This window comes from Cucumis sativus, chromosome 2 (genome assembly GCF_000004075.3).
Source record: "Cucumis sativus cultivar 9930 chromosome 2, Cucumber_9930_V3, whole genome shotgun sequence".
NCBI classification, from domain to species: domain Eukaryota; kingdom Viridiplantae; phylum Streptophyta; class Magnoliopsida; order Cucurbitales; family Cucurbitaceae; genus Cucumis; species Cucumis sativus.
Window position 1 is genome coordinate 24,120,078 of NC_026656.2, and position 13,256 is coordinate 24,133,333.

General features: G+C 31.1%; 1 protein-coding gene across 5 annotated transcripts; it reads right to left on the reverse strand.

Annotated features, from left to right (window-relative positions):
- Positions 1-5,386: 5,386 nt before the first annotated feature.
- LOC101205625 (pentatricopeptide repeat-containing protein At5g14770, mitochondrial) lies at positions 5,387-10,413 on the reverse strand. Of its 5 annotated transcripts, none has more exons than XM_011651754.2 (7): positions 10,126-10,413; positions 9,583-9,633; positions 7,369-9,492; positions 6,953-7,200; positions 6,761-6,820; positions 6,107-6,246; positions 5,387-5,831 (listed from the first exon to the last, which is right to left on the reverse strand). In XM_011651754.2, exons 1-3 carry the CDS (start codon positions 10,342-10,344, stop codon positions 7,405-7,407), a joined length of 2,358 nt encoding a protein of 785 aa, XP_011650056.1. In that variant the 5' UTR covers positions 10,345-10,413; the 3' UTR covers positions 5,387-5,831; positions 6,107-6,246; positions 6,761-6,820; positions 6,953-7,200; positions 7,369-7,404. The 5 variants fall into 5 exon arrangements, with proteins under 5 accessions (XP_011650056.1, XP_011650054.1, XP_031736915.1 ...); XM_011651752.2 differs by having other exon boundaries at positions 6,107-6,250; XM_031881055.1 differs by lacking the exon at positions 6,761-6,820.
- Positions 10,414-13,256: the final 2,843 nt, after the last annotated feature.

Here is a 13,256-nt window from a genome sequence, read left to right on the forward strand (position 1 = left end):
CGATTAGTATGTCAGGAAACTCCACTTTCCAATTTTGCCCTTTCCATTTTTCCTTTTTCATTTTAATATAAACTCAAATCAATCCAAATATTTACAATATTTACTTAAAAGTTAACCCATTATTTAATAATTATTATTTATGACAACAAGAAAATAAATAAATGACTTAAGACATCGTCAATCTATAAGTCAAAACGCCATAAATCATATGAAAAAAAAGAAAGAAAGTCAAAATACCACACATTGTTTTTAATGATAAAAAGAAAACGTCGTGCATTTGGGTCCATATGCATTAAAATTAATAATAACCCTACATTAAAATACCCAATTTTAAGTAATATTGTTGATGCAAATTTTATAATGCAAGACCGTGTATGTGTTTAAATCATAATATAATTATAAAAAAAGGAAAAAGAATGGTAGAATGGTAAATAAAGAAGAAAGGGAGGGGGCAGGAGGGGGATAGGGAGAAATGGTTTATTAGTGAAGGAGAGAAGTTTGAGCGCCGAATAAGACTTTGTTTGGACTAAATAATAAAAGTAGAGTAGAGAGAGGCGTTGATTTGAATTTACCACTTCCCAGTTCCCACGCTCTTCAAAAACCTTTATAACCCATTCAAATACAAATACAATTAATTAATTCTAATCATTACTCCTCTTCTTCTTCTTTTTCAAAATATAAATTAAAAAGTAAAACTTACAATGATTAATTTAACCTTTCTTTTCTTTTCTTTTATTTAAAAAATTTAAAGAGCTCAATTTATAAATATTTGCAACACTGGAGCTGTCTTTTATTGTCTTATTCAATTTAATCTTTCTTTGAAAGAAACTGAAGTCGTTTGCTCTTCTTTTTACTTCATTCTAATTATGTGTTTATTTTATTTTAATAAATTTACAATTAATTTTTGGTGGGTGATGTTTTGAAAGAAAATAATGGAAATACAAATATAAATTTCATACCATATCATAGTTGATTTTAGGGTTTAAGTATTTGGAAGAGTAGGTGGTGAGGGACTAAATTTAAAATACAATTTAAAAAATGAAACTATTAGCAAAATATAGTAATACAATCGGTTGTAGAGCTCGATTTAACGAATTTTTCTGTATTTTGTAATTAATTTTAATATTTTGTTATTTTTAAAAACGTCTCTAATTAAAATATACCTAATCAAATTGCCATAAACTCTTACAATATTTAAATGCATAATCTAATCCTAAAATTCAAAGATCATCAACTAACTAAAGCAAAATTCAAGATAGGAAGCTACCCTTTTAATCATTTCACACTTTTCTTTTTTTTCCATCACATTTCCATGTTTCATCTTTTTCAAAAGTTTAGAGTTTCACGCCGTCTTCTCCAAACTTAAGATGAAGACCACCTTTGAACGAACTTCAAACAAAGTCCAAATTTCAACCTCGGTCGAAGACCATTTTGTTGACACACTTCAAGGAGATCGAACTTCAACATTGTCAAGGAACTTCAATCAAAATGACAAGGTATTTCATACACTTCTATTCACTTCATGGAGACCATTTGATTTATTTTTCTATTAGTTTATATTGTTGTTGAATATAAACAACTTTTTAAAACTAATATTTTATATATTGTTATTGACTACAAACAAAATAGAAAAAAAAATTAAAACGACAAAAAGAAAAATGAACTTTGAAAAGGCTGAAGGTTCAAAAAAAAAAAAAGAAGAAGAAAGAAGAAAGGATCATTGTTTAAGAAAGAGGTACTGTTGGTACTTGATTTGTTTTATTGATGTACCGCTAATTCACTTGTTTTTTTTACTCTCTAATACTTTACATATTATTAGTTTGATACACTTGATACGTTTTTTTTACTCTTTAATACTTTACATATTATTAATTCAATACACTTGATGCACTAAACATGTTGCACTTTATGTATTGTTGATACATTTGTTATGGTTTACTGATAACCTCACTGATACATATTATTAGTTTGATATACTTGATATGTTATTGATATACTCAATCAATTAAATACACTTTATGCACTAAGCATGATACACTTTATGTATTTTCGACACACTTTATGTATTTTCGACACACTTGTTATGATTTGATGATACACTTAATGAGTTCAATACACTTGATATATTATTGGTACACACTCGAAAGATTTAATGCACTTGATGTAGTTTATATGTTTGATACATTTGATGTATTGTTAAGTGTTGTTGGTACACTACTGATACACTTGATTGATTAAACATACTTGAGGTACTACTGATATACTTAATATACTTCACTAGTACAATCGATACATATTATATGCTTGATACATTACATGATCAACTTGATTGCTTAAACACACTTGAGGTCTTGTTGATACAGTTAATATACTTCACTAGTACAATTGATACATATTATATGTTTGATATACTTGATATGTTGTTGATAATGCATTGATTTGCAATAAAGTTGACCATGCAATATATCAAACATATAATATGTATCAATTGTACTAGTGAAGTATATAAGTGTATCAACAATACCTCGAGTATATTTAATAATCAATCAAGTGTATTAGTGTATAGAAAGTGTACCAACAAAACTTAACCATACATCAAGTGTATCAAACATATAAACTACATGAAGTGTATTAAATCTGTTGAGTGTGTATCAACAATACATCAATTGTATCATCAAACCATAAATTATATCGAGAATACTTAATCATGCTTAGTGCATCAAAGTGTATTTAATTGATTGAATGTATCAACTACATATCAAGTGTATTAAACTAATAACATGTATCAATGAAGTATTAGAAAGTAAAAAAACAAGTGTATATGAGCAGTATATCAGTAAAACAAATCAAATGTATAGTTATGTATAAGTAATTATCTTTTTATTGAACGATTGTCATTTCTTCTTTTATATTTGTTTTTGTCTTTTTCTACTTTTTTATCATTCACCCTTTCCAAAATTCTTTTCCTTTTTGTCATTTTAACCTTTTAAATCTTTCCCCTGTTTTTGTACAATATATAAAATATTAGTTTTAAAAAGTTATTTGTATTCGAGAATTAGAAAAAGAAATTAAACAATAGTCTCCCTGAAGTGAATAGAAGTGTATGAAATACCTTGCTGTTTTGATTGAATTGAATCGAAGTTTCTTGACAATGTTGAAATTTAGTCTCCACGAAGTGTATCAATAAGATGGTCTTCGACTGAGGTTGATGTTTGGTCTTCACCTGAAGATCGTCTGAAGTTTGGACTTTATCTGAAGGTGGTCTCATCTTAAGTTTGATAAACTGTTGGTGGAAGACGATTCGAGGAAGATGAAACGTGAAAACCTGAACGGAAGAAAGAAAAGGTAAATTTTACCATTTTTCCAAAGGTAAATGTTGTGTGCTATCGATGTAATTTATAAAACTATATTCACATCAATAGCCTATATATATATTAAATATCCCAATCTCTAATTTTCAAAATTTCTTATTAAATTCACGTTTTTAATTTTTATTTAATTATTTACTTATTAGCAAACTTATTTAGTTTTTTTTTTCCTATACATACCCCAACTAAATATCCCAATTTTCAATTTTTCTTATGAAATTGAGTTTTTTTTTAAATTTTAATTTGATTATTTTCTTAATAACGAACTTCTTTAATATTTTTAAATTGATTAGAATAATTTTGTTTCATTATTAAGGTTTGGAGTGATCTCCGTGATCAAAATCATAATAAACCATAAATAAAAGAGTTTTTTTTTTTACTATTCAAGATTTTTGTCTTAATTGAAATGATTTTATGTGAGGAGAATAAAAAAAAATAGATTTTATAAAATATTTACGATTTATAACAAATTCTATCACCGATATGATAGTCATTGATATACTATAGTGATAAAAAAACAATAGAATCTAAAATTTTGCTATAGCTTGTAAATATTTTAATTTACTTTGCTATTTTTAAACATGTCCCTTTATGTTACTCTCTTAATTCACTTTTGTGTGTTATTAGTTGTTTTTAGTTGAATGGTAAAAAAATAGCAAATTTGACAAAATATTTACAAGTTACATTAAAATTTTCGATAAATATTGATATTCTTATATCAGTGACATTGATAACTAGTGATAGAAATCTTTAAATTTCCAATATTATTGATAGAATCAAAATTTTTTGCTATAACTTGTAAGTATTTTAATTTATTATTTTTAGAAATGTCTCATTCTAAATGCATAGATTGCTTAACTTAATTGAACAAAAATATGTTAAGTTATTGTATGTTTGAGACCTTACCTACAAAAGAAAAAGTTATCAAAACATGGTACTCATGAATCAAATATTGTTGGTCACCTCAAACTCGTCGTCACCTCAAAACACGACCTCAAAACAAACCAAATCAGTCTCGATATATAAACATCATGTAATAAGACCTTACAAATTTAAATTTTGACAATCCATCGATATTGGATTGAGTTAGCTTGTCGCACTTTGACTATTTTCGTGAAAATAACCGGTCTTATTTTGATTATTTTCACTAGAAAATTACATGATTCGACTATATTTATCTACTAGAATGTCTTTAATTCATTATCTAGCATTTTGAACAACTAATTATGAAGGTCTTTTTGACCAATCAACGAGATGAGGTTTAGGGTCGGTGCACCGTGGTGGGAGTTTGGGAGCAATACCCTTGAAACTTATTCAAAATTTGTATACCGCCTATGTGATTATTTATGATTATTTATAATTATGATCCTTGGGTTTAGTGGCGCACAATATATAAACTGTATAGTTTAGGGATGTCATTTTGTACTCTTAAATAGTCTCTCTGACAATATCGATCTTAAATATTCTCTCTAATAATATCGATCTTAAATATTCTCTCTAATAATATCGATCTCCTTCTTGCTCTGTAGACATAACTAATAACTAATATTTATGTGTTGATTTTTCTTTAGGTTTCTTCTACTTCTAACTCGTTGATTTCATGACATTATCCTGTCTGTCAAAGAACTCTGAAGTTATATTGATATATAATTCAAATTTTCTATCAAAATTTGGAGAACTGCAAAAATCTATTTAGAGTTTCCTTCATCTCCATGACATTTTTTCTCATAAAAAATTTATGGGAACCTGACTTTCTTCATTAAACTCTATGCGAACTTTGACACTGTAGTCTGCAATTTAAAACATGAACATCCATCAATGTCCAAACGATTTCAAGAAATATGTGCTCGACATCAATGTTACACTAGTAAGAAACATGACATTTCAAAATTCAAATTGCCCGACTCAATGAACTGGCATTGAAAACTCCAAAAGCTTCTTTGAGCTCTATCCGAACTATGACTATTATTCTTTTGATTTTTGTTTTATAAAAATAAAGACTGATTGAGAATCGTGAATGAATTCAAGGGCATACAAAAGAAGTAAGCCCACAAAAGCCTTACTAAAGATTGGGGTTTCAATTGAGTAAAATGTTGCCTTATAGAGACTTTTTGAAGTTGAAGTCTTAAGAGAAACATAGAACCTCCACAAGAACCAAACATACCCACTGTATTTTTCTCACCCTCAAAGATCTTATAACGAAGCATACCAAAAACGATCTCTCTCAATAAAAAGCAGATGGAGGAGGAACTCCCTGATCGAGTCTCTCACAACCCTTGACAAGCAAGCACAAAACGATTCTTTTAAGAACAATCTACTCTGCTATATTCTAATGGCTTATTCTTCCAGCTACTTCATTGCAATGTCTATAAAGTCATTCTATCGACCATCATCGTCAATAAGAATTAGGCAGGCTTGAGGCTGAGAGTTAGTTGCTCTTAATAGTGCCCAATCATCTTTTTCCTGAAAATAGACAAGAAAATATTGATTTTCCACTTGGTTCTAAGATATTACGAGACAAAGTTTGACAAAATGCTCTAAAGATATGCTAAAAAATCAACACAGACAACCAATTTTGTTTGAACTTTAACCTTATACCATCAACAAGTCATCAAAAATGTAAGAGAACTCATAAAATAAGAGACTAAGTGAGTAACTAAACCTTATGAATGAGACTCCTCGATTACAGAACAAGTGCCAAGTCAGTATCTAAGTATGAAGAGAAAATAACTACTCACCTGAAGCTTTCAAAATCCCCATGAAATGCTTTGAAAACGCCGTCAACCTTGTTGCATTGTCAGCAAAGAGGAGCATGCAAGAAGTCTTCTTGCTTCTAATTTGAAGACTCGATTCTATTTTTCCTTTTTCCTTCCTCCAACTTTCTAACATAGAAATGAATAAATTAAAATACATCTTGCAAACCCCTATGCAACATGAAAGAAATACTACATTATGAGTTTGTTGAACCGGAATCACTTCGAATTCAAACTAAATTCTTCATATGTATATTTTTTTATCTTAGCATACATGCATAATCAAAATCTGCATTAATATTTTAGGGTTCAATGTTGTGACATTCTAAAGCAAGAAAGTCCTACGTCAAAAGAATAATTATTGATTGAATTCAATAAGATAATGCAAGAAAAGGATCAAAGAATAGTCTTAAAACCTAATCAAGAATCACTACATTATGCAACTTAATTCAAACAGTTTTGCATAGAGCTATTTGAATTATGCAAACAAGAATGCGAGTCTTAGGAGCTGTCAATTGATTTAACAGGAAATCCATTAAAGATTAAGCATAGAATCCAATCAAGAATGCATCTAATTCAATAATTAAAACATGGATTCTCAAGAGTCAACTCTAAATCCCTATTCTCAAAGAAAGTTACCTCTAGTTTTTCATTCTTCTTGGGAAAGCTTCAAGAATCATGTTGAACTTCAAAAGCCAACTTCAAAGAGATTGAGAGAATTTTTATTGAATTTTGAGAGAGAATTACAGTGTTCTAATGAAAACTGATAACTTATGTCAGAAATCTGGAAAAATAGGCTATTTATATTTCAAAACTAGTTGAGGCATGCACCTATCTTTTTTCTCGGCAAGTTAGATAGCGCAGTGCCGTTGGGTGAAATTTTCGTAGTGCAGCGGTGCTCCAAGATTGTGCAACGGCGCCCTTCAAGGGCTCTCTGATCTCCAGCACACTGGTGAGAGCAGCTGTACTCCAGGGGCAATTTCATAATTATTTTCAACTTCGTCATTTTATGCTCTTTTGCTCAGTATTGGGTCATTTTTGTACTGTTTGACTATTTTGCCCCTCTTAATGCATATTTCCTACAAAACACAAGGGAATTGATGCATAATTTTCGCTATTCTAGAATATTTTAACATACAAAATATATAGCACCTTTACGGTGCTATCAGTAACCAAAATTTTTGTTAATTACAATGCCATGGCACGGGAGATAATAAGATAAATTTCAGAGTAAAGATAATACTCACTATTTGAAGGAATTCAGCCCCTACAACGAACATATCTCACTCGCGCTTTCTCTTGTATGTACTCTTCAATAACATTCGAGCATCAGCCTTCTTCCCAGGTGCAGCAAATGTAGAACTAATGCAAGCTTGAGTACTTTCACATGGAACAAACCCTCGATCATTCATCTCAATGAATAATCTTTTTGCCTCAGCTCGGTATGATATTTTTAGTGTACTACCCAGATCTGGCATTTTCAACAGATTGCACCACCCACAGATCAGTATGTCATATGTGGTACAAGTGGGGGATACACCTTTTGTCTGCATCTCATTCATGAGCTCCTTAGCTTGTTTCATTTTTCCCATCTTAGAAAAATAGCCAATGAGCATGTTATACGCTCTTGGTTTTGGAATAAATCCTTTAATTACCATCTCACAATAGATTCTTAAACATTCCTTTGTATTTCTAACCTTGCAATGGCCGCACATCAAAGTTTCATAGGTACAAGCATTGGGAACTAAGCCCCTTTTCTTTATCTCACTAAGTAGGTCATCTGCCTCGTGTATTAACCCAGCTTTAGACAGGCCACCTAGTAGGAGATTGTAAGTTTCAATATCGGGAGAAACTCTTTCAGACAACATTGTTGAATAAGTCATAAAAGCTCTCTTTAGATGGCTGCTAATGCAGTATCCATGAATCAGCGCATTGTATGTTGTGGTGTCTGCTATAATTCCTCTTTCCTCCATATCTTTCAACACTGCAGTTGCCTTTCTAGTCATTCCTAGTTTGCATAAGTTGCTTATGAGAATATTGTAAACATCCTTATCAACTTTAAGTTGCATATTAACAAGCAACTCATGGGTCTGTAAAATAGTGTCAGCTCTTCTACTCTTTGAGGATATATTGAGTAAAATTCTATAAGTAGTGGATGTGGGGTACAAACCCATCAAAACCATTTCTTTTAAAATATCAATTGCATTTTCCATCCTTCCAGCTTCACAAAGACCATTAATCATAATGTTACACGTGATTGCATTTGGAATCAACTTTCTGCTTTTCATCTCATTCCACAACTCCAGGGCACTTGTCCAGTTTCCCTTCTTAAAATTACCATTTAGCATGGTGTTGTACGTTGCCAAGTCTGGAGATAACCCCATCTCCCTCATTGCTGAGTAAATTGATTCTGTATCACTTTTCCCAAGCTTGAACAAACAATTAATTAACACATTGAAAGTAACAATATCAAACACCACATTCTTGGAAGTCATTTCCTGAGCCAGGTTAAGAGCAGATGATACTTTCCCAGACTTCAAGAACCCATCCATCAAATTTGTGTAGTTGACAAGGTCGGGTTTTAATCCTCCAGATGCCATTTTTGCAACAAGTTCCTCAGCTTCCTCCATCCTTCCACTTCTTTTCATGTTGTTCACAAACGCATCCAGTATGAAAACATTATCCTTCAATCCTCCCTGTTTCATTTTGCTATAAAGATCAAGGGCAATATCTTGCCAACCAGCCTTGAAGGAACCATCAAGTAGAATTGCATATGTACATATATTTGGCATGGCATTTTTGTGAACCATTTTTCTCAATACTTTAAATGCGTCATGAAGCAGTCCTTGCTTCACATAACCATTGATCAAAGATGAATAGGTGATGACATTAGGGACACAATCTTTCTCCTCCATCTCATGCAGTGCAGATTCAGCACCATTTATGTCTCCTAGCTTGCAACGGCCATCAATTAAGGCAGAATATGTGATATAGTTTGGAACAAGATTAAGTTGATATAAGTTGCAGAATAGATACTCGGCCTCTTTTATTTGTCCACTCTTGAATAATCCATCAATCAGAACAGTACATGCTATTACATCAAAGTTATTCCCACGCACAATCATACAAGCTAGCGTCATTAATGCTTCTGCAACTTTTCCAGCCTTAAACAATGCATCAAGTAGAATAGTATATGAGACATTATTCAGATTCATACCCATCTTTCCCATCTCTCTCAAAAGCAGTTTTCCTTCAGACAACTTTCCATGCTTACAAAGACCATATAAAATGGAACCAAAAGTAACTACATCAGGGAAGATTCCACTTCCAACCATTTCCTCATACAAAGTAAGTGCTTCTTCGAGCCCATTCTGTTAACAGTAAGGATCAACATATTACACAAAGTTCTCCTAAATAGCAGACGTTTTAACAAGTAAAAGTAATTACAAGAAGAGTGATACCTGTCTAGCATTTCTTGTTCTATTCACGTCAATCAATTTCTCATCAGAACCCTATCGTTATTACAAAACAGATATATTAGTCAATAAAACAGGGCTGTTTTATGAAAAAATTCATTGAGGGAAAACTATAACATAAGAAAGAAAACACAAATTCAAACAAAGCTGAACCGTGAGGAACACAAGTACATAGAGAAATTAATCTTTTTGAACGTAAAATAGACCCAAAACAATACTATAAATGCAAAAGTTAACTCTTGTTGAACTTTGTTCTCAATTAATCAATATAAGCCACAATTTGGCAGATTCTTCACCACATACATTCACTAACAAATTTAAAAGTAAACTACTTTCTTATTTCTAGTAAATCCCAAAAAGGGATAACATGATAATCAAACAGCAGAGCAACTCAATGCATATAAGACCAAGAAATGAAGAAAGAGAGCAACGACTTTTCCATTCTAGAAAGCATAAATGAAACAGAAAGCTTGTCGGGAAGCAGAACAGCAAAATGAAACAAAAATACTTGGAGAGGAAATTCGCAACCGATTCCATCAACTTCAAATGCTTCTCCATCTCCATCTTGGCAAGAAGATGCCGCACGGCTGTAGGTGTGGAAGTGGAACAGAAGGGTCTGCCCAACAGAGATGGATTTGAGGTTCGAGCTGAGGGGTACAATTCATGGTATGTGGCGCCCATAGGGGTCTTGAGGGCTTGATTGAGGAGAAGGCGAGAGAAGGGCAATCCTACTGATCTCTTCGCCATTGATATTGCTTAATTCATAGAACTCTAATCCGAACACGGAGAAGAAGACGGGCAAATTTGAAGGAAATTGATAAAAATGACCCATTTTTGTTTTTATTTGTGAAAATGGGTCTACTTTCAGAAAAATTGTTTCCTTAGACTCACTAAAAGCCAAAAGTGATGAACCTCAACCAAATATACTCAACGCTGTTCGGCCCTCAGATTAGGAAGAATTGGAGTGAACTATTTTAACTCACTTTCATGCTTGTCCGATAGATTATTATAATTTTAGAATTAAGATTATAATTATTATTTCTCATTTGTCAATATTTTTTCACTTTTCCCTTCCACTATTACTCGCTTACTTCTTTCACTATTTCTCACTTCCCTTTTCACTATTTCTCACCCTCATCTTTCCTACGTGTCTGTTTCTCATTTCTCTCATTATTTATTCACTTTTTCAAACATACATTGTAATAGCCAAGACTATAATAACGTGTACTCCAAACACAAACTATAATAACCCACTAACTATTATAATCCAAAGGCTACAATAACCACATATTATAATAACTCACTCAACGCGCCCAAACGTTCTATTAGAGGCGGTTTGAGCCTCAAACTAAGAAGAATTGGAGTGAGCTATTAGTTCACTCATTGTTTTTTTCATAAGAGATAACCGTGAATATGAAAAATTTTAGTAAAATAAAAGAAAAATAGCAAATATGAGAATTAATAAGATTTTAGCAAAACTGGCAGTTATCATTTTTATTTACCTGTTTTTATCCCTTTAGGTAGGAAAATATCTTTTTTTTTTTTTTATCGTTGCAGTGTATTTGCATTATGCGAAAGTGAGACGAGATATTACACATTGCATTGGCAAACTACAGTAAGTATTGAAAAGTTTTGAACTAGTTTATGATATTTTTTATAATAATAAGATTTTTCCAATATTCTCTAAGTATTTGCCTATAACCCACAACATATTTTTTTAATTTTAGTATTTAAATCAAATGAATTAATATTTATTCATTTAATCAATAAGACTCCTGTTTGAATAAGGATTTTTGGTTATGAGAATTTCAATTAATAAGATTTGTTGTATTTTATAATATTTTGAATTCAAATATTATATCATAGGTCTAAAGTAATGGCAAACATACATAAATTAATAATTTTTGTATTATTTATATTTCAAATTATTTAAAAAAAATTATCAGATAATACATAACACGTTTGATTAATAATAAAAAAAAATAATTTATTGTACCAAATGTATCAAATAATTATTTTCTTCACCTAATTGTGCATTTAACATAATAAACATAATCTTGTAATTATCATTGCTGTGGTATGTAGCTTGTCTTACTTTTTTTTATGACATAATAAACATAATGGATCATCATACTTTTCTTTGAATACCTTTTTTTGACAATTTTTGTTGCAACCATTCTGGTTGTTTCTTCTCAATCTTAGTTACCAATAATGACATCTTACCCATTTGAATCGACTGAACTTGCTTTATTTTTCTTTTCCCTCATTATTTCTTTGGTAGGGTAGTCTAGTGTACTGGGTTACGAATAGTTCGTTCACTACAGTTTAGGTAATGTCTTTGCTTAGCTTTTCCTAAACAAAGAACAAAAAATCCACCATGACCAATTGTTGTGTGAACGCACTTTCAGAATAAAAGATCTGCCACTTTCGTTGATACCAAATGCTTGTGAAAGAAATAGTTACAGGTAATGCTTTTCGGTTTTGTAACTTTGTCATGCTCTAGTGTTATCGATGGAAATAGCTGAAGATGTGAACAAAACAGTCAAATGTAAATATTTTAGAGGAAGGGTCTAGTCCTTGTTTTGTGGTTATTCTTTCCTCCCCTTGTTTAAAGTTTGAAATGGGATTGTGTTTGCATAGAGGATTTCTTTCACTAGATTATGATATTTAAAATTCATCTCTGTATCCTATTTTAATTAGATTTAACACTCATTCCATCCCGTGGTTGTTGATGCGGATGAGATATCCAACAATGAATCCTTAGTATAGAATGAGCAGCATAGTAACATCAATCCTTCGTATAAAATTAGCGATCTTCTATAATAAAACAATTATTATAGTACTTAAATGATAGACCATTATTATTGTACTTAAATGTGGTCTATCACTAATAGTACTTATATGTAGATTCCATTTATTGACACCATCTTATTATTTTTCTTTCTTTCATTCTTTTATGCTTGCTACAAAGTAAAATGTTCTGTGAATGTCTGCTATATTTATGTTGTACTATCTTTAGGTGAGTTGTACTCTTTTGCCCTGTGATGTATGCTCATATTCATGTTGTCTTTATAGGTTCAACTGGAGCCGACAACTGCATGAGTCTTCCTTCAAAGAAGCTAATTTGGACCATCAAAATACACTAGCTAGCATGGTTCAAGCAACAAAGAATATTTTCATATATGAAGGCTTACTGGTTGATTGTTTATGCTTGTGCAGAAAATCATGTTATATGTATTCTGATGGTATTTGCACTGGTTTTGATTAAGAGTTGGAATTTCATACTTGTAAATTTAAATCTTGATTGGAAATGTACGAATATTACAAAGTGTATTATAGCGTATATATATTAAAGTGTTGACTATTTGTTTCTATGTGGGTGTGATGTATTATAACATGATTGTCATTTAAATTATTCGTGTAATGGCAGAGTGACAAAAAGAACAGAGAAAAACGATAGTAATTGAGGAATTTGCAACAGGAAATAAATGTCATAATATATGAATTCGTGACATTCCTTAATTGTCATCAATATTACAATAATGACAATTTATGATAAAAAGAACTGTCACGATTGACCTAACTTTGACAGGAAAAAAATATCGTCAATAGCGAAACAATGACATTTAATTTTATATAATAACTGTCACGATTGACAT